This window comes from Lates calcarifer, linkage group LG16_LG22 (assembly GCF_001640805.2).
Source record: "Lates calcarifer isolate ASB-BC8 linkage group LG16_LG22, TLL_Latcal_v3, whole genome shotgun sequence".
In the NCBI taxonomy this organism is placed as follows: Eukaryota; Metazoa; Chordata; class Actinopteri; family Centropomidae; genus Lates; species Lates calcarifer.
The window spans coordinates 25,589,982-25,608,486 of record NC_066848.1 but is presented as its reverse complement, the minus strand read 5'-3'; the positions used below and the strand labels follow the sequence as shown (position 1 = coordinate 25,608,486).

Here is an 18,505-nt window from a genome sequence, read left to right as displayed (position 1 = left end):
CATACATCCATCAAACACCCTGGTGCAAAACATGATACAGTATCTCAGGCAGCTTCATTGCCAGAAAATATAGGCCTGTTGTTTTTTCGCTGATCCTCTGGGGATGATTTTCACTGTACAGTCAGAATTCCCCTTCAATACTTTGGGTATGTTTCAGGAGATTGTCCAATTTCCTCAAATTCACTGTGGATATTCTTGGTCATATAAAATTACTGAAACGATGTGGAAGCACACAGATGCAATGGCACAAACTGAACTGTCTGTGCTGGTTTAAAATAATTAAATATATCATTCTATTAGAGGAAATAAATTATTAATCCTGAGGTTTTTTGATTGCAGCACAGACACACTCAGCGCACACATGGTCATGCATGTGACAAGGGGAACACATTAAATGGCCCCAAGATATTTTTTTTGTATTACACTTAGGTCAACCATTTTAGCCCAATTTGTTTCTTCTATATCCTAAAAAACAGGATAATAATAATAATGATAATGGTTGTCATTGTTAATATTACTTTTATGCAGCTGCTGTTGTCAAGGTCACTGTTTTTATTGATATGTTTGAGGGCTCACTGAAGAGATGGCCTGAATTTTGACTGAATCTCTTACATGTACATTCATTTCATAAACCGAGGACTGAGGGAATGCAGAGGGGGATGTCTGGGACTTGGGGGAGCAGTGAGTGTGGGGGGATGAATGTAGTGGTGAAGGCAGCAGTTAGCTTGAGCCGGTGGGCAGAGGCAGCTCCACACTCGAGGCAGGAAGCAGCAGAGACTCACGGTGGGGCAATCTGGTGACAAGTGACTGTCAGACCAGGGTCCTTACTGATGCTTGATGAGCTGAGTGGAGACAGGTGTGCCAGGTAGCAGTGCTGTGCCATGCCCGTGTTGAAGCACATACACACACACAGACACAGGGCAGGAGACACAACAGAGACCAACCAGGAAACAGACTCAAGAAACACTAGGGAAACTGGGAGAGAGGAGGGGCTGTGACATCCTCAACTTGTCAATCATGACATGTCATGAAAAAGTTAGAGAAAATAATGAACATCTCAAAAGACTGTGAAATGATTGAACAAAAATATTAAGCAATCCTTTTCAGATAGAAGGTATGATTTACTGATTTTCCAAATTCAGGACTCATTACATCAGTTTCTGCTGCAGCTGCTGGGTGTGTGTTGCATATGTCTGCATATATAAGGACTTATGTATGAGAGAGTGTGTGTAGAGTCTTTCAAAGAAACACCAAAATATGTTATTTTATATGTTATTATTACCAACACAACTGGTTCCCTCTTCGTCAACAAGGAATCCCTTTGGACACACACACAGGAAATTGCCCTCTGTGTTCTTGCAGTGACCACCAAAGCACAAAGATGGGCTATCCAAACACTCATCTACATCTGGACACACAAACCAGAGTACACAACATAGGACAGCATTAGTAACTGATAAAATTATATCATTTATCATACAAAGATAAATAAAGGGCAGAGTCTTATTGGTGGTGTCCAAGAAAGTTCCCAATGAAAGTTGCTCTATAAAAGCATACTGGTTGTCCAGGCTCCTACAAGATTAAGTATTTTTGGACCAACAGAGTACACACATTACATTCAACCCAGTTTAGTGCCTCAGAGTCTTCCTCCAGCTGAGCCAACTTCCTGCTGGCTCCCTGCACATATGAATGGTGTAAAGACAATCAGGTAACATGGCTTCTAGGCTTCAGCTGAACCAGAGAAAACTCCAATATGTATGTGGGACTAAAACTGCAGAAGCCTGAGGAACTTAAAGGATAGGTCACACTATTTCAAGTCTACCTTGATATGACACATATTACATTTTAACAGCATTTGGTTCCTGTAAATCCTTCTCCTGTTCCTTCTCACTGTCAGACTGAAGCCTCATTAATTTCAGCTAAACTTTTGTTTGAATTTTTTTTGCACATATATTACAATCACATTAATTGGTCTCTTCAGAGTAACAACAGGCAGAATGTTTACAGTGACTGGTAACTACTCAGTGTAGATGCAGGCATATAAGCACTGTTTCAAGCACAATAGACTTGAAAAATGTGAACAATCCTTTAAAACTGAAATAAACTAATAAATGGAGTGTCATTCAGTCCAATGAAACAGATCACAGTCTGATGGAGGTCTTTAATGTAGATGACAAGGTCTTGTGTCTTTTGGCCAAAGTTGTATCTGAACACAACTTGCTCATAGGACAGACATAGAGAACATGAAAAAAAAAAGAACTATACTAAGCTTCAGGCTAAATCCCTGCACTCTACTCCCACTGCACACTGAATACAAAGCTTGTTATCAATGAAGCCACATTGCTGACATGGAAATGCACAAGATAACCTATGAACTCAATAACATACTTTGATTTTTGGACTCCTTACCTACACAGGTAGTTTGGGCATCATCCAGGCGGTATCCCTCATCACAGTGGCAGGTGTAGCCCTCAGCTGTGTTGTAACAAATCCCCTGGCCACAAATGTAAGGGTTGATCTGGCACTCATCCACCTCTGGGCCAGAAGAGAGAGCGAGAGGAGAGTATAAATGCAGCAGCTGTTTTAGACCTAATGATGGGTCTCACAAAATATTATGAAGATGCCGCAAGGAAGCACAACATACCATTAATGTACCACAAGTTAATATAAAAGTACCACAAGTTCACAACATGTATCCTTGCCTCAAGCAACTGACTGAAGGGAGGGACAATGCAAATAAATCAACATAATTAAAGTCACAGGATTCAATCTGTCAAATTAATAACTTCCCTTGTTCCCTTGATGCTGTCTAAAGGTCTCAATATTTCAGGCCTGCATAAATACTTGTGTTGTAATTTAACTGGTCATGTTTCCTCTCAGCTACTGCTTGAGCTTTAATACAGGCCCCTCTACTCTAACTAACTATCCTTGTGTGCTGTCTTACCGAGAGTCTAAAGGCCCAGTTACACCAGTAGGATATGTAGGATTATGATGAATGTCAGTAGACATATGAGTCTGAGCTGCTATTCAATGGCAAACATTCTTGCCAGTCTGATCTTCAAAGGAATCAGAGGTGTATTTTCTAAAATTCCAATCTGTTCCTCTAACATAATGTCTGGTTTGCAATCAAACTACCTAGCTTTTTAAGTAACAAGTTAGCAAGCTAGACAGCTGGTAGGGCAATTCCAGCGGGTGCTAGCATGTCCCGTGGCTGACTAGTGTGTTTGCGCTTAGCTCCAGTTATACTAATTTGACATTTGGATAGTACCACCTAGTTGAGGTGGTGCTGGAAGCTTGGATATAAACCCATATAACATCCACTCTTCCTTCATGAGGATGAACCCTACTGGGACACTTTCTGCTGTGAGCAAGCCTTAATGAGAAGATCAGTATCAGGCAATATTCAATCAATATCAAACAAAGAAAACTCCATCTGCTGATGAAGACAGAGATATGTGTTAGAGCACGAAAAACACAGTGTCAAGAAAAGGCAAGTGAATTCCTGGAATTATCTGCATTCATGTATAAATTTATCTTAGGATATAATCAGATCTTCACCTAAGTTACAGTTATGTACAAACAAGATATGACAGTTGTACCATTTAGTAAATCACTGGCTAGAAACTGGCCAGTTACAAAGAACCTATGCACAAACTTAGTGTGGGATTTTTAAAAAGCTGGTGCAACCCAATCTAGGAAAGAGAACAACGGGACAAAACATCATTTAAAAAATGAAAAGAAAGAACAAAGAATAAGAAATATTTTATTTTTACCTGCTGACTGGGTGGGGGCGATGTCCTGGCCTGCATTAGATGGGAGGATCTCCACTGGAGCAGGTGGAGAGCTCCTCTCAACAACCTCTATCAAAGCAAAAACACACAGTAATAGACATTAATTTCATCAAATCCATATTGTATTATTAATTCAACATTTTTTAAATCAAACATGGCACATTGATTATTAATTACATCTTCATCACTCTAGAACATATTAGCATACTAATCACTGAATACTTGGCATAAATTAAAAATAAATAAATAAAAAACACAGTATACATTTCTACTTTCACACAGAAAATACCCAGCTGTATTTACCAACTGCACCATTCTGACACAGGCAGATTAGTATCTCTCAAAAACTGCCTTGATAACATTTCAAGCATGGTTTACCATTTAAGGAAAATGTGCTTATCCACTTTCTTGCTAAGAGAAAATGACTCTCAATCTCATTTCTGTGCATAAAGTATGGAGCTGGAGCCCAGAGGCAATTAGCTCACAAATTTAAGTACAAAGGAGAAAGGCAAAGTCATCAAAATTGTAAGGATGACTATTACAGTATGTTCCAACAGATGTGCTATTCATACAAAGGAGCTCCTTTATGACATTTGGATACATGTAGTTTGTATTTTGCATTGTAATTTATGCTACTTTCCAAATAGTCACCAATTTCTTAAGTAACCAATCTACAGGTCTAGTCTTTCTTCCTCCCCATTCACATTCACTACAGAACTGCACTGCAATGCATTTATGTTGGCAGCCAGTGGAGGAGAGAAGGTATATGTATTCAGAAAAGAGATGAGAATCTAGATCAACTTCAACAACCAATATGTCTGGATACATGGACTCTGCACAGCAGGTATTCTAGTCACACAAAGAAATGCAGATACTTATGAGTTAGCTTTTTTATTCATCCCCTGTGCTGACTACTTTTCCATTATAAATTTACTCCCTCACCATGACAACCACATTTAGATCTCTACCCACATAACAAAGATAGATGTTCTAAAAGAGTGTATTACAGCAAAACTTGGCTTTTCAGAGTGGATGATGATACCATTTCCTGACCTTTTTCTGACTGAATGTGCCAATTGAAAGGTCAGGAAGGGCTCTAAAATCATTCCACACCATTCTTGGAGGACAATAAATATCCACACCAAAAGTTGTGGCAATGTGGCCGGTAACTGTTGAGGTATGCCGGGCTGTATCAAAGTCTTGGGTAGACAAGACAGTTAACAGATGAATCTCCATCCTTCAGCTCCAACTACAGTGGGGCAAAACCATGCAGTCTGTAAACACACTGATAATGAGAGAGGTCACAGAGGACTAGACTTAATCATGGCCACAACTATGCAAAGACCAACTTCATACAAAAGCACTGTTTAGACAGGTAACTCTGAATACGCAACTCTTTGAGCATCTAAGTGGTTGGGTTACCATAACAGAACACTGTTCTGGAGACAACCAGGACAGTGTTAGCAACAGACACAGGCAAGGCTACAGTATTAGATGATCACCCAAACTGTCCTATTGAGGATAATGTGTGAATGTGAAGCTCCTGGCCTTAATAGCATCCCTGGCCATGTACTGAGAACATGTGCCTAAGATGCCACTAAGAGTGTGCTCCCACTTGCTTCAAAACCACCATCATCCCTGTACCTAAGAATTATGCAGTGTCTGGTCTAAATGACTACTGCCCTATGGTACTCACCCCCATTCTTATGAAGTGCTTTGAGAAACTGGTTCTCCGACACGTCAAAGACAACATCTCAGCCAGCCAGCCATCAGACTGCATTCGGAAGCAACAGATCCACAAAGGATACCATCTCTACTGCCCTCAAATATCTTGAAAACAACAACGCCTATTACACATTATAATGCTGGTTGAAGATTTCATTGTTCAAGACAGTATTCAACACAGTCATCCCGATGAAACTGGTAGGCAGTGAGTACCACACATTGCAACTGGATATTCAACTTCCTCACCCCCACTCTGCACTGACAGTGCACTGACAGTGCAGAGTGGGGGTCACACAACCCCATTCTACTGCTGAAAAACAAACACCCCATTAGCTCCCTCTTGGTCACCCTGAACATCCACTACTGCAACATCTGAAAAGGGGAGAGTTTTAGGTTCCTGGGACTCAGCAGGACTCAGACACATGGATATCACATATCTCAACCATGGCAAAAAAAAAAAAAAAAGCTCAGCAACAATTATACTTCCTAAGAGGGAATTTCCTGTACCAGGTTTTGGTCCAGGACAGGAGGGGTCTGCTACAGATAATTGAGACTACCCATAACATAATTGGTATCCATTTACTGAGCATCAGGAATATCAGTGAGATGAGGTGTCTGCAGGGAGCCAAAGGATACTAGAAGACAGTATCCATACCATTCTAACAAGTGATGCAGTAGTATCCACTGCCATAGCACCAAATTGCTGCCTGAAACATTGCTGTAAGGACCTTTTGATCATTCTTCACAACTTCAAAGAACTGTTTGAGGTTAAAACTTGGTTTTATTTGTGGCTGTAAATGATAGAACACTAGAAGAAGTACAAAAAAATAAAGAAATCAATCAACAAATATATTAATAACTATTTCTCCTATTTCCACTGGTAAAAAGGATCACAGAACAGTGGCCTTTTGAGGACATCAGACTCATCTTGTAACAGACTTTGCTCTACTTTCAGTAGTCTAAGCTGCACTCTCTGCTGTATGCCTTCACACTGGGCTGACCTTTAGCTTAATATTAGCATACTTGTTTTCCAAACACATTTGCTAAAATGAGCAAACTGGATCTGTATACTATAACTTAACTTGACTACAGCTATAGTTTAGTTTATAGTTTAAGTACCCAAAGCTTTGATAACCACAACCTGAGATGTCCTGAACTGGCCACTGTACTACAAAGTATAAAGGATAGAGAAACAGACACCTGGGTAGGCTGCTTCAATCTTGACAGTGGACACACCTGGAGATAGCTGGGGCAGGATAGGTTCAACTACTGGCCTATTACTAAACACAGGAACTAGCAGCTCCTTCAACGACAAGACAGAAAATAATACCAAAGGGACAAGGTCAACAAAGAACTGTATGCATATGTTTCAGTCAAAGTCATCATTTAAGCTTTGCACACTGTGTCTGACATGCAAAACAGATGTTGCGCTGGGAAGCAGATTAGCATTTAGCTTGCATGGCAACTAACTGAATTTTAATAACAGAGCAAGAATGAACAGCTCAGCGAGCAAGCCAGAAAGCACAGACTGCCTGCCACTTCAGCATGGACTGCTGTCTAGATTTGTTTTGAGTCCAGGATTTCCATCTGTGTATTTTTGGGACTTACGTATACATATACACAACAAAGATATACACATTGACTCTCTGCTCTGTGCTTACCAGCCAAAGTCATGCAGCAATGTTGCTGACTTCATGCAAAGGTGATTCTGCAACCCCTCAATGGCTGGGAGGAGTGTGTCTGTGCATGCACACTGCTTCTACTGATTTGCGCTTTAAAGCACCCAACCTACCTGATCTGGTGCAGTTGTTGCTACTGACCAAAGGAAAAAAGAAACAAAAGTGTGGGTTTATAATAATATACTGTACATCAAGGCTTGAATGTATTGGTCAATGCAACATGTTACCTTACAGCTTCCCTACCCTGTCTCTAGCTCTCAGTCCCAATCCCACTGGTTCTTACTGAAGAAGTAAATCTGTGCAAATGGGTCGTGAATATATAGTTTCATTTTAGAAAGGGGCTGGAACAAACTGGTGTTACTTGAACTGGTGGAAATGGTGTATGCGTTGGGGATTGTTTGAGGTACCTAAATTGTGTATGTGGGACTGACTAAAAATAAACTACAGAGTTAGTTACAGTACAGTTGTTTGACTCACTGACACGCACAAGTCACAATAGTAAAGGAAACAGCTTGTGAAATTTACAAAAATAATAAAATAATTATTCTGTAATCACAAGAAAAAGCAATAACCTCCATGGCCCTCCAAAATCAATATTAAAGGCAAAGATGTGCTCATTTGTGATTAAACTATGCAAAACACCTTTACTGTATAAAAACTTTTTGATAAATACCCTTCAACTGTGAAAAGGTCATAAACATCCGCCCATCCATTATCTATACCGCTTATCTGTTGAGGGTCACGGGGGTGCTGCCCAGCTGACACTGGGTGAGAGGTGTAGTACACTCTGTATGGATCGCCAGTCCATCGCAGGGCCAACATATACAGACAAACAACCAATCACACTCATATTCACATCTACGGGCAATTTAGAGTCACCAATTAGCCTAATGTACATGTCTTTGGACTGTGGGAGGAAACCAGAGTACCTGGAGAGAACCCACGCAGGGACAGGGAGAACATGCAAACTCCACACAGAAAAGCAAAAAACTAATTTAAAATCCTTCTCTTATCCTCCCAGCCGGAACAGCTTACTGCTGTGCCAAAATGCCCATCTGTATGGCTGCCAGGCACCACATTACTTTCTGGTTGTATCCAAACACTAATCTATGCCGATTTTGGGTGGTGGATTTCTGTCAGATTGTTTTTTAAGGCCTGCCATGTGTGCCTGGAAAACTCTGTAGTCCTCTGCTCCAGAGAAGCTTAGCAGTAATTTGGACCCTGTCTGGCTTTGGCTAAGATGTTGCACAGTTTCTCTGTCCCTTGATGTCTGCCAAGCATGTCCTGAATAATAACAGTAGAGGGTGAAGTTCCTTCCCTTTTCTCAGCCAGGTTTATCTCCCCCTGCCTCTCCCTCCTCTGAAGGTCTGTGGGCAGGGCTGTGTTTGAAGTGGAATGTGAAGTGAGCCAAAGCACTTTAATCCTTGTCCTCTACAAACAAACGTCACGAGAGGGATGTTTCTTTTAAGATCTGGGCTCCTAATCACATCCAAGAGGGATCATAAATCAGGATTTCTAGTGTTACTTTCAGAGTTGTACACTGGCATTGTGAGCCTGATAAATGAAGACCACACTTCAAACAAGAGATTAATTCATTATAGAAAGACACAAAAAGCATTACAAATGTCTTTCACTTTAAAAATATGCCAGATAATTTACAGCTAGATAGTAATACTATCTAAATATTTTGAGGAAAAAAATCTGGTAAATTCTATAATCAACAGTATCAGATTGTAGGTTTACACCTGGGGGCCGGCTGAAGTCAAGCTGAGAACTGATGCTACCTCACCATGATGAACATTAATCTGATTTTTATCTTATGATCACAACAGGCTGCACAAACAAGAACATAAGCCTGACTCCAACTTCATTTAGTCAAATGCAACATATCATCTGAATGAGCTTCACGATGGAAACTGTTGCAGTGCTTAATCAAGTAGTGATTCATCAACTAACAGAAAAGGTATAACAAACAGTGTTGATACTTATTGGTTTGAATGTATTTTCACACCAAGTTTGAATTTATGTTTGTGAGACAGTCACACAAAACCAAGCCTTGTATTTCTATGTGCATACAAAAAACTGGACTTGGATGTGTTGTTCCATCTGAGATGTTGAAATTAGCCTTTGACAAAATGTGTGAATGAATTAAATGATACGAGTGAAACAACAACAATAATGGAAAATGTTATTTAGTAATAACATTTGCTGGATTCAGATTCTCAAATGTGGTAATTTGCTGATTATCTGTTTGTATCACTGGAGAATAAGTACTGGATATTTAGGTTTTGGTGGTCAGACAAAGCCAGTTATTTGAAAACAAAGCTGAAGTCAGTAACACTGAAAATAATCATGAGTTAGATTCCTTCTTTGTTGCTTTTTTGTCTAAAATAAGTTTTAGGGGCATTTCATTTCCTTTTGATGTGCACCATAAACTTAAACTCTAAGGTTAAATGTAGCTCTGGTATGGATCAGCTGATGGTGTCAGAGTGGTGTATTTGCACCAGTTTCCTCATGAATGGATTGTTGTAATTCACTGTAAACTATTAAGCCAAAACCTTACCAATCTCGAAAATCAGTGTGTGTAAAATGGTACTGTTTAGTTGTTTATTAGAACACTTACTTTTCATGAGCCAAACTGCAAAGGATATTTAAGTTTTAACATTTCAAACACTCTGTGAGGTAGATATGTCAGCTCCAACGTTTAGACCAAAGATCAAAGGACACAGAGCCTTTACAGTAAAGTCCCCAAAGTGATAATAACTGTCTACCTTAGATTATTAGAATGAGCATGTGCTACATTTAACAGTTCAGGTATTTTGGAGTGTTAGTCATAAGTCATGATTAAAAAAGACTGCCACACAGGACTATCAGCTGCTGTGGTGCAAGCCTTCTTGCCATGCAATCCTTTGAGTACCCAATAGATGTAGTTTGGGCAGCTGTTTTGCATCCTGGCAACCCTCTGTTATAAATGTTCTGAGCATGACAGACTTGTGGGAGAGACCTTGTTGCATGTTGGAGGAACTAAATTTTCCAGCTGCGCTAGGAATTCTTGGGGATACCCAGGAGAAGCTGGAAGACATGACTGAATAAAATGATGCTTGGGCTGTCTGGCTCACCCTGTTACCATCAAAACCCTGACAAGGACAAGTTTCTCAAAAATGAATAAAAATTAGTCAGTGAGTTATTAGGTCATTTGGTTTAATTAACCTGTAATCATTCAACATTCAACAGTTAGCAAACATCTAGCTTGTGCTAAGCATCAGTTTTCACCTGTGCTAAACATATGACATTAAACTAACCAGGTTGAACATGCACTGCTAATATCATATGTTAGAGGCTCACCTGGTATAATGTCCTCTGGTTTCCCAAAAGCCTCCACTGGTCTCTCTGGTGTTGGCAGGGGATAGGCGGGTAGCAGGTCAGCGGGCTCCTGGTAAACGGTGACTGGCTTATTGACAGGTGGATTTGGTAGAACAGTGTAGCCCATTCCACCAGGGCAGATTTCTTTGAATTTAGCTAGATAATAATAATAGAAAAATACAAGTGGATATCATACAAGTGAAAATTTAAAGTTAAAAAAAACTTTCTTTTTAATTGTAGACACATGTTCATATTGTTAATCACATAATGTATATCTGTGTATATCCCATGCGATAACATATAGTCAAGTAGTGTCTTACAAGCCTATTTTCCCCAACTCTAATCTGATGTGATTCCTGAAAATCAACAGTGGAAAAATTTACTTATCAGTGCTCTGTGGGTAACCAGTTACTATAAGTATCTTAAAACATAAAACCTGTTTTATTTGGTGCCTCAGAACTGTTTGTGTACAAATGTGGTCTTGCATAAGTACCATCACTAAAATTTACAATAACAGCCAGCTAGTGCTAGTTAGATAACTTGATATAATTAAGGAAATTACTTTGACCATATAAAGTGACATGATTTTGACAAGGAAGAATAAGTGCCTGCATTCTGTCATTTAGAATCTTGCCAAAGGTATACATTACACAGCAATCAAACTGTAAGTCTCTGCTTATTTCTCACTAAGGACTGTATATTTTTTTCTTTATATGACAATGACTACATCAGCAGAGGTTAAAATCACTTGATGTTTGCGTCATACTTATGCGTGAGTCACAGGCAAGGAAGCAAAAAACGTTTCCAGACAAACCAAACATTCTCAAATCTGTATCTGTATCCCCAAAGATACATCTCATATCTCTCTCATAAACATAAACAAACTGATAAACTATCTGGATTAAGCACCAAACAAACACTCCCTGCAGCCAAAACCCAATAAGCTAAATTCATTCTTAAGTAGTAGTACAGCAAAGTCAAATCTACTATTACCAGATACCATCAGCAGATCTGATGGCAGAACCCCAGTCTTCAAAAGACTGTCAATCCAACAGAGAACTTCAAAAATCTCTGGAACTGTCTGACACAGATTGTAGCATCATAATGCTAACTGAAGATGTAAGAGTAAGAAGTAAGAAGTGTATGACACTAGACTGAGAAAACTAGACATTATGGACACACCTCACTTTGAAGTTTCAGAACTGAAGGAAATACTCCACGGATAGAGAACAGAGAGGGGTGAACTAAAAAAGGAGATGCTCTAATTTTCACCAGAATAACAGAAATCAATGAAGACAACACTGAGAAAAAGCTAAAAATCTTTCTTAAACGAGAACCTACCAGAGGAAACAGAAACAACAATATTTTTACCAAAGTGTGCAGGAAAAGGACCTCTGTAGAGGCAACCAACTCCATCACCAAACTCAATGGACCTTGGTCGACCATTTTAATCAAGAGAAAAACACTTTGCAAAACAGACCTTTGCATTGCTGAGAGTGTGTACACATGTATATGAATATGTAGTATTGCTTCCTGATCTGATGCTTCTTGCCTGGTTATCTCCTAACCCAAGTCTTCCCTCCCAAATCTAATGATTTAACAAATATCCACTCTAGCTACCTGTCTCTTATTAAACCCTAGAACATGCAAAGTAAAGTTAATCTCATCAGCCAGAAAAAAAATCTACTAAAAAGTGTCCTGGAACATTAGAGGTAAAGTTTCCTGCTAAATTGGAGAGAGAAAGGTAAAATTTCAGTGGACCAAATGCTAAACTTCCTAACAGACAATGAGAGCACAAAGTGAAAGATGGGACTGAGGAAACATGGTTCCTGTTTAACTATCATACAGCCAAAGCCACATTTTTCTGTATATTCCACCTAAACCTCCACAACCATTGCCACATAACATTTTGCTGACAAATATGAGGTTTAAAAGAAGGCATAAGTGTGTAAGTGTGCATCTTAGGGATGCACATAACTGCAATTCCCCAAAAGTAACAGTAGCTCTGAACTTACTTAGTACTTACATAATGAGTTGTATAGAAATAAAGACAAAAAGGAATGTAGCAAAAGGAGATGTGAAAACATCTACTGCAAAGGCTTTGCTAATGTAAGCTAAAAGCAATGCTAAAAGAAACTATTTAGCCAAACCCATGCAGACAGACATCATCAGGATAAGAAAGGAGACACATAGTTTTTTTTTTTTTTTTTTTTCTGTTATGGGTTTTCATTTCTTGTCTTTTATTCAGTTCATATTCCTGAAAGGTTAAGTTAAATTGTCATTGTAATAAATAGTGCTGGAGACACAATGGAAAGGCTTCTTTGATAGAGAGATTAATTCATCAGATATGTAGTTCAATACATATCTGACTTTTTAATACAGTGCTGCATTAAATTTTACTTCACTGTTCACAGGTAAATGTCACACTGACATTTTTAAGTTTATTGTTACATACCATTGTCTTAGTTTACACTAAATGTTTAGCAGGTTTGGAACACATCATATTTTATGGATTATTTCAACCTGACTTAAAGCAAGTTGTAAGTTCTCATTATGAGATAGCCCTACATGTAGTGAAACTCTCCTGTTCATTCTAAAGGTAACTCTTTCTATATTGTCTCTCCCTAATTTAAATCAAATTTTCATTTAATTTCTAATAACACTTTTTAGAGAGTTGTTTATAGATTATTTGTATATTATTAAGGACAGAATATTTTCCATATGATGGAATCATCATACCAAAATTCATTCATATAAAGAGTGTCTACTAGCAATGCTGCTGACCAACCAACCTCAACCAACCAAACGGTCACAGACATACAAGTTGTGACTCTGGATGTCTGAGGCAAAAATTAAGCAGCCAGTAGTGCTTTAAGCTTAATGTTAATATCACAGACTAACATACTCAAAACAACAATGCTAACATGTTGTGTTGTGTTGTGTAGCAGGTATAATGCTCAGTATGTTAGTTTAGCATGTTAAGCATTACAGATTAACCCCATAGGCCACATTACATGAAGGTGGGGACAGATGGATTGACAAACACACTTTCACACAGGAGACTGTTTTTCATCCCCCATGAAGACTTTTCCTAAAGCTAACAAAGTTGTTTTTATACCTAAACCTAACCAAACTGTGACCATTTCACACTGAAACATTCTGCTCAAAGCCACCACTTTCATTCTGTGTGCAGCACGCTGTCACCACCCTGCAGGTGTTTATCATGTCCACCATTTTAGCTTGGCATGTTATCATGCTAATATTTCCTAATTAGCATTAACCAAAAAGTGCAGCTTAGGCTGATGGGAAAGTCATTAGTGAAGCAAGTATTTGGTCATAAACCAAAGTACTGGATAATTGAAATTTTGACCAGAATACTGTTTACATGGTTAAAACTTTTATAATACTTCACACACTAGATAATTGGTACTTAATTCCTCTACTCTTGTGACTTGTTAACTTCAAGGAGGAACAAAGTCCTGCAGTGATTGTTGTTCATTATATAAAAAGTAAAGCAAATTGGTTTTCACTCAAACAGACATACAATGGTCATGTTCAGTATTGAGATGTATCCGTGTTTCGCACATTTTGTTGCAAAGGCTAGTGAGTCAACCGACAACATCTGAATGGGGATATCCACACTGCCAATTTATTCTACAATATTAACATTGACCATACAATGCCAGGTCTCTACAGCACTACACTTCCCTGTTATACATGAACAGTAGAATATACTAATCATAACCAGTGCCGACTTGTTACAGAGCAGATTTTAATCTGGTGGATGTCAATCAGATCAGTACTGCTGTTAAGTGTGCACCACACAATCATCCATTCATTCATTCATTAACTATATTGCTTATCCGTTAAGGGTCGTGGGGGGCCTGTAGCCTATTCTAGCTGACATTACAGTACACCATGAACAGATCGCAAGTCCATTGCAGGGTGCAATCATCCATACACATCAAAACAGAGATAGGCACCAGCTTGTGGTACTAATCAGTATTATAGTAGAACCTCATTACAAATTTTTATGAGTGAGATGAGGAAATTGACATCACTCTTGTGTCTGTGTTTGCTAGGTTTGCAGTTAGAGTCAGGACTTGGTTAGTCTAGCTCAGCATAAACCTAAAGGCAGGAAAACAGCTAGCCTATTCCTGTCCAAAGATAAGAAACACCCCTGTGAGTATCTGAAGTAATTTACACTTTGTGTGTCAATGCTAATATATTCCCAAACAGAAATATAACAAGACAAAGAGTCTACAGCCACACCAGCAGCACTGTCTTACTCCTTTTCCACCAAGGTAGTTCAAGGACCAGTTTGGAGCTGCTGCCTAATCTCAAACCAGTTGTTCACATTTCAATAGCCAAAGAGGAGAAGAGCCTAGAACCTACAACCATTAACATCAGGGGCTGGAGGCAGGACTATTGTGTCTAAAGAGACTAACTAAAACTTTGTGACCACCATTTTAAAAAATTTGGAAATGTTCAAAATCAACACTGGGATGGCATGCTGTTGTGATTGGTGCAACAATTGCTGGGTCAGAAAGAGGACAGACCAACATTGCTATCTAGAGCAATACTGCTAACATTAGAACTCCTCCTCTACTCTTGTTGCTTGTTAAGGAGGAACAAAGTCCTGCAGGATGGTGATAAACTGGACAGAGCTGAGTGCCTCAACTGCATGAGATGCACTGAGGTATACATGTGCTGATTTGCAAGGCCAAACTTAAGATTTTGGAATTGTGTTTGGCATGGTATGCTATCCAAGTACGAGAAACAATGTTTTGGGCCTTTAGTTTTCATTGAGACAGGATAAATGTCTGACATGGCTGGGGGCCTTACCTGTTCCTGGAGGGGGGCATTTGTCGCAATGAGGGCCCCAGGCTTTGCCCACACTGCAGCAGCAGAGCTGTTTGCTCAGCTGAGCAGAAACTGGGTGCAAACACTGCTTCCCTGAGCTCACCAAACGGAAGCAAGCCCCCTTCTCCTCTTGGATGGCAGGCGTGCTGGCTGAAGAGGTGTGCAGGAGGTGGACAAAGAGGAGGAGGGGGAGGCGTAGAAGTGGTGCACCAGAGTGTAGGAGACATATACATGGGGGAAAAAGAGGACAGACAGAAGAAATAAAGAGGTCCCCTTCACCAAAGCAACATTCCCTTCTTACCTGTACAAATTTGTGTTAAAGGGGCAATATGTAATATGTAATATGTATTTCAGTTTAAAACATTCAAAAATTAAGGTTAGTCACAGAATATGAAGAAATAACAGTTTTGAGTCAATGTCACCTATGTATTGTGTTGCAGAGATATGTACTGAAGTTGGCAGGCTAACCAGCTAGCCCTTGCCTGCCCTGTCACATAATATCACTTTGTACATCTAGGGGCAATAGTGAGTCACAGTAGTGTGGAGTCAGCCCTTAGTCCAACATGAAAGGATGAAGAAGTAGTGACTGCAAATAGGCTGTGAACCTGTGTTGCAGCCACCCTCTTTTCATCCAATGACAATCCTCATGTGATATGTCCCAGTATATCTGATGGCCAGTCTGACCATGCCACAGGGGAGGACCAAACAATGCATTTCCTTGTTTTTTATGATAGGGGTGGACACGCTAGCTTTCTGGTAATATAATGCACCCTTTTTATTAAGGGTATCAATTCAACAGTTGGTAAATTCTTACACATTGCCCCTTTAATCACAGTCTAAACCTTTTCTAAAACAACCCCAGAGTGCATAAAGAAAAATATAAATTTTACAGTGAGAAGTCAGGTAAGCACTTTATGTGGCACACAAACAACATCTAAACAGTTAAAGCTGACCCAAAACATAGGCACACATTCATACACTACAAAGCACAGACATGTTGCAGGAAAAAAAAAATCTGTTTTCATGCCAATACTTCATGCACTATCAAACACTAGCTCAGATTAAAGCATGTAGGAGAGTTTGGCTTTGTTTGTACTTTCCAAGTCTTACAGTTTTCACACACAATACCTAATATTTAATTCCTGTTTGTGCAACAAATAATCAGATTGCACATGACAGGAATGACAGGAATGTACTAAAATGCTAGTTGAAGCCATGCATGCTGTTTAAGTGCTGTATTATTCATAATATAGAAAGTTAAGCAAACTGATATACACTCAAACACCCACACACAGTGGTTATGTGCAGTATCCAGATGTGTGCATGTTTTGCAAATTTTGTTGCAAATGCTAGTGAGCCAACAGCTGAATAGGGATAGTCACTTATTCTACAGTATTGTAGTGGATGGCCAGTCATAAAAGAGCTCATAATGGGGGATATGTAACAGACATACACTAGACACCAAAGACAGAATAGGTCACAGTAAGGACACTCAAAGTTACGACCAGAACACAAACTCGGAAAGACAGGAAACAGTCTTCTTTAACTCCAGACAAGCTATTAGTACATCAGGGAGATGTATAATAAGCTCAAAGGTCAAATGACCAGTCCCAGAACATCAAATGGACACAAGGCCAATATTATAATAACCAGTTGAAATCTCCAGAATGAAAATTAGTTCACTATCGCTCTGTAAGGCATGAACCAGGTCTTTCCTACCAGGCTTTTCCTATTTCTAAAACCATATGAAACAACTGTTCAACCATTCTGCACCCAAAATTATCTTATTGAGCAGATATGTTCATGTCATTTGCTACAAATCTGAGATCTTCATGACATATGCACAACATATGAGATATGCAATATAAGAATTCCACTCAATATCTGTCATAGAACCATCATGGCATCTAGCGACCACATCTAATTCAGGGTCATCCATGCAATGGAGTGTCATGCTTTAATTCACTGACTATTCTTAATTTTTTAATCAAAGAAATGTGTTGTGAGCCAAACAAGTCACTTCCCTTTGATCATCAATGAGGTGACTCCATACATGAGTAGAATCCACTGTGATTTAGAAAGGAAATAAATATATAATGCCTTAACATAGACATAAAATGCAAAAGAGACCTCCAGAAAAGGAGTTGCATGAAGGCATAGTCCTGGTGAAAGGCATAAACACATTTTCGACATTTAAAGTTCCCAGTAGCAAAGTAAACTCCATTATTCTGAAATGGAAGAAGTCTGAAACCAGAGGACTCTTCCTACAGTAGGCCATCTAGCCAACATGATTAAATAGGCAAGTAAGGCCTTGATTAGGCTGGTAACCAAGAAATCAATACCCTCTTACTACAGGGTTGGTCTAAATAAATGGGACAAACCTGCTAGAAGGAAAGCTATCCCTGCATCATTATGCCAGGCTGGTCTTTATGGCAGAGAGTAGATGGAGCCACTCCTGAGTAAAAGGCAGATGACAGCTAAGCTGGAGTCTGCCAAACTGCACTTAAGAGACTGTGAGAGCATGAGGAAAATGTTTTTGTGGTTTGATGAGACAAAAATTAAGCTCTTTAGTCTTCAAGCTGTATACCAAAGTTTCAAAAAACAGCATAGTGGTTGCAGCATTATGCTGTGTCAGTACTGTATGCTTTTCATTATAAAGGAGTCACTGTCAGATCAAGATTTCGGTAAAGAGAACAGAACAAAATACGGACAAGTCCTCAAAGATATCGCAGACGTAAAGCTTGTTGGATTGTATAAGATTGTCTGAAACCCTGTCCCTCCACATCATTTCATGGGTGGCATCAAGGGGGCAGTGGGAATTTTATTACATTTGGCACAAACATTCACTCAAGGTTGAATGGGTAGTCAGTGTAAAGTCATTAAAATCGATTTTATGTGTTGTCTTTTCTTGATTATTGTTAGAAGTCTTGTCCCTGCATTTTGTACAACTTGAAGTCTAATTTCTTATTTATACCTGTAAAAAGATCATTGAAATAATAAAACTGCAAGGAAATAAAATGATAAATAAATAAAATGCATGAAAGATAGTTCAATTGAGGTTGGTATCAAAGAGCACACCCAGGT

General features: G+C 39.2%; 1 protein-coding gene across 8 annotated transcripts in view; it reads right to left on the bottom strand.

The window, feature by feature from the left end:
- ltbp1 (latent transforming growth factor beta binding protein 1) overlaps positions 1-18,505 on the bottom strand; it is a 125,113-nt gene that overhangs the window by 24,316 nt on the left and 82,292 nt on the right. For 2 of the 8 annotated variants that reach the window (XM_018694680.2, XM_018694681.2), the window contains exons 11-17: positions 15,404-15,571; positions 10,541-10,714; positions 7,309-7,331; positions 6,717-6,819; positions 3,774-3,860; positions 2,410-2,535; positions 1,283-1,408 (exon numbers count right to left, since the gene is read on the bottom strand). In XM_018694680.2, the coding sequence (XP_018550196.1) occupies positions 1,283-1,408; positions 2,410-2,535; positions 3,774-3,860; positions 6,717-6,819; positions 7,309-7,331; positions 10,541-10,714; positions 15,404-15,571 (807 nt within the window). The remainder of the gene's footprint in view (positions 1-1,282; positions 1,409-2,409; positions 2,536-3,773; positions 3,861-6,716; positions 6,820-7,308; positions 7,332-10,540; positions 10,715-15,403; positions 15,572-18,505) is intronic. The other 6 variants (XM_051076770.1, XM_051076772.1, XM_051076768.1 and 3 more) reach the window with 5 other exon arrangements.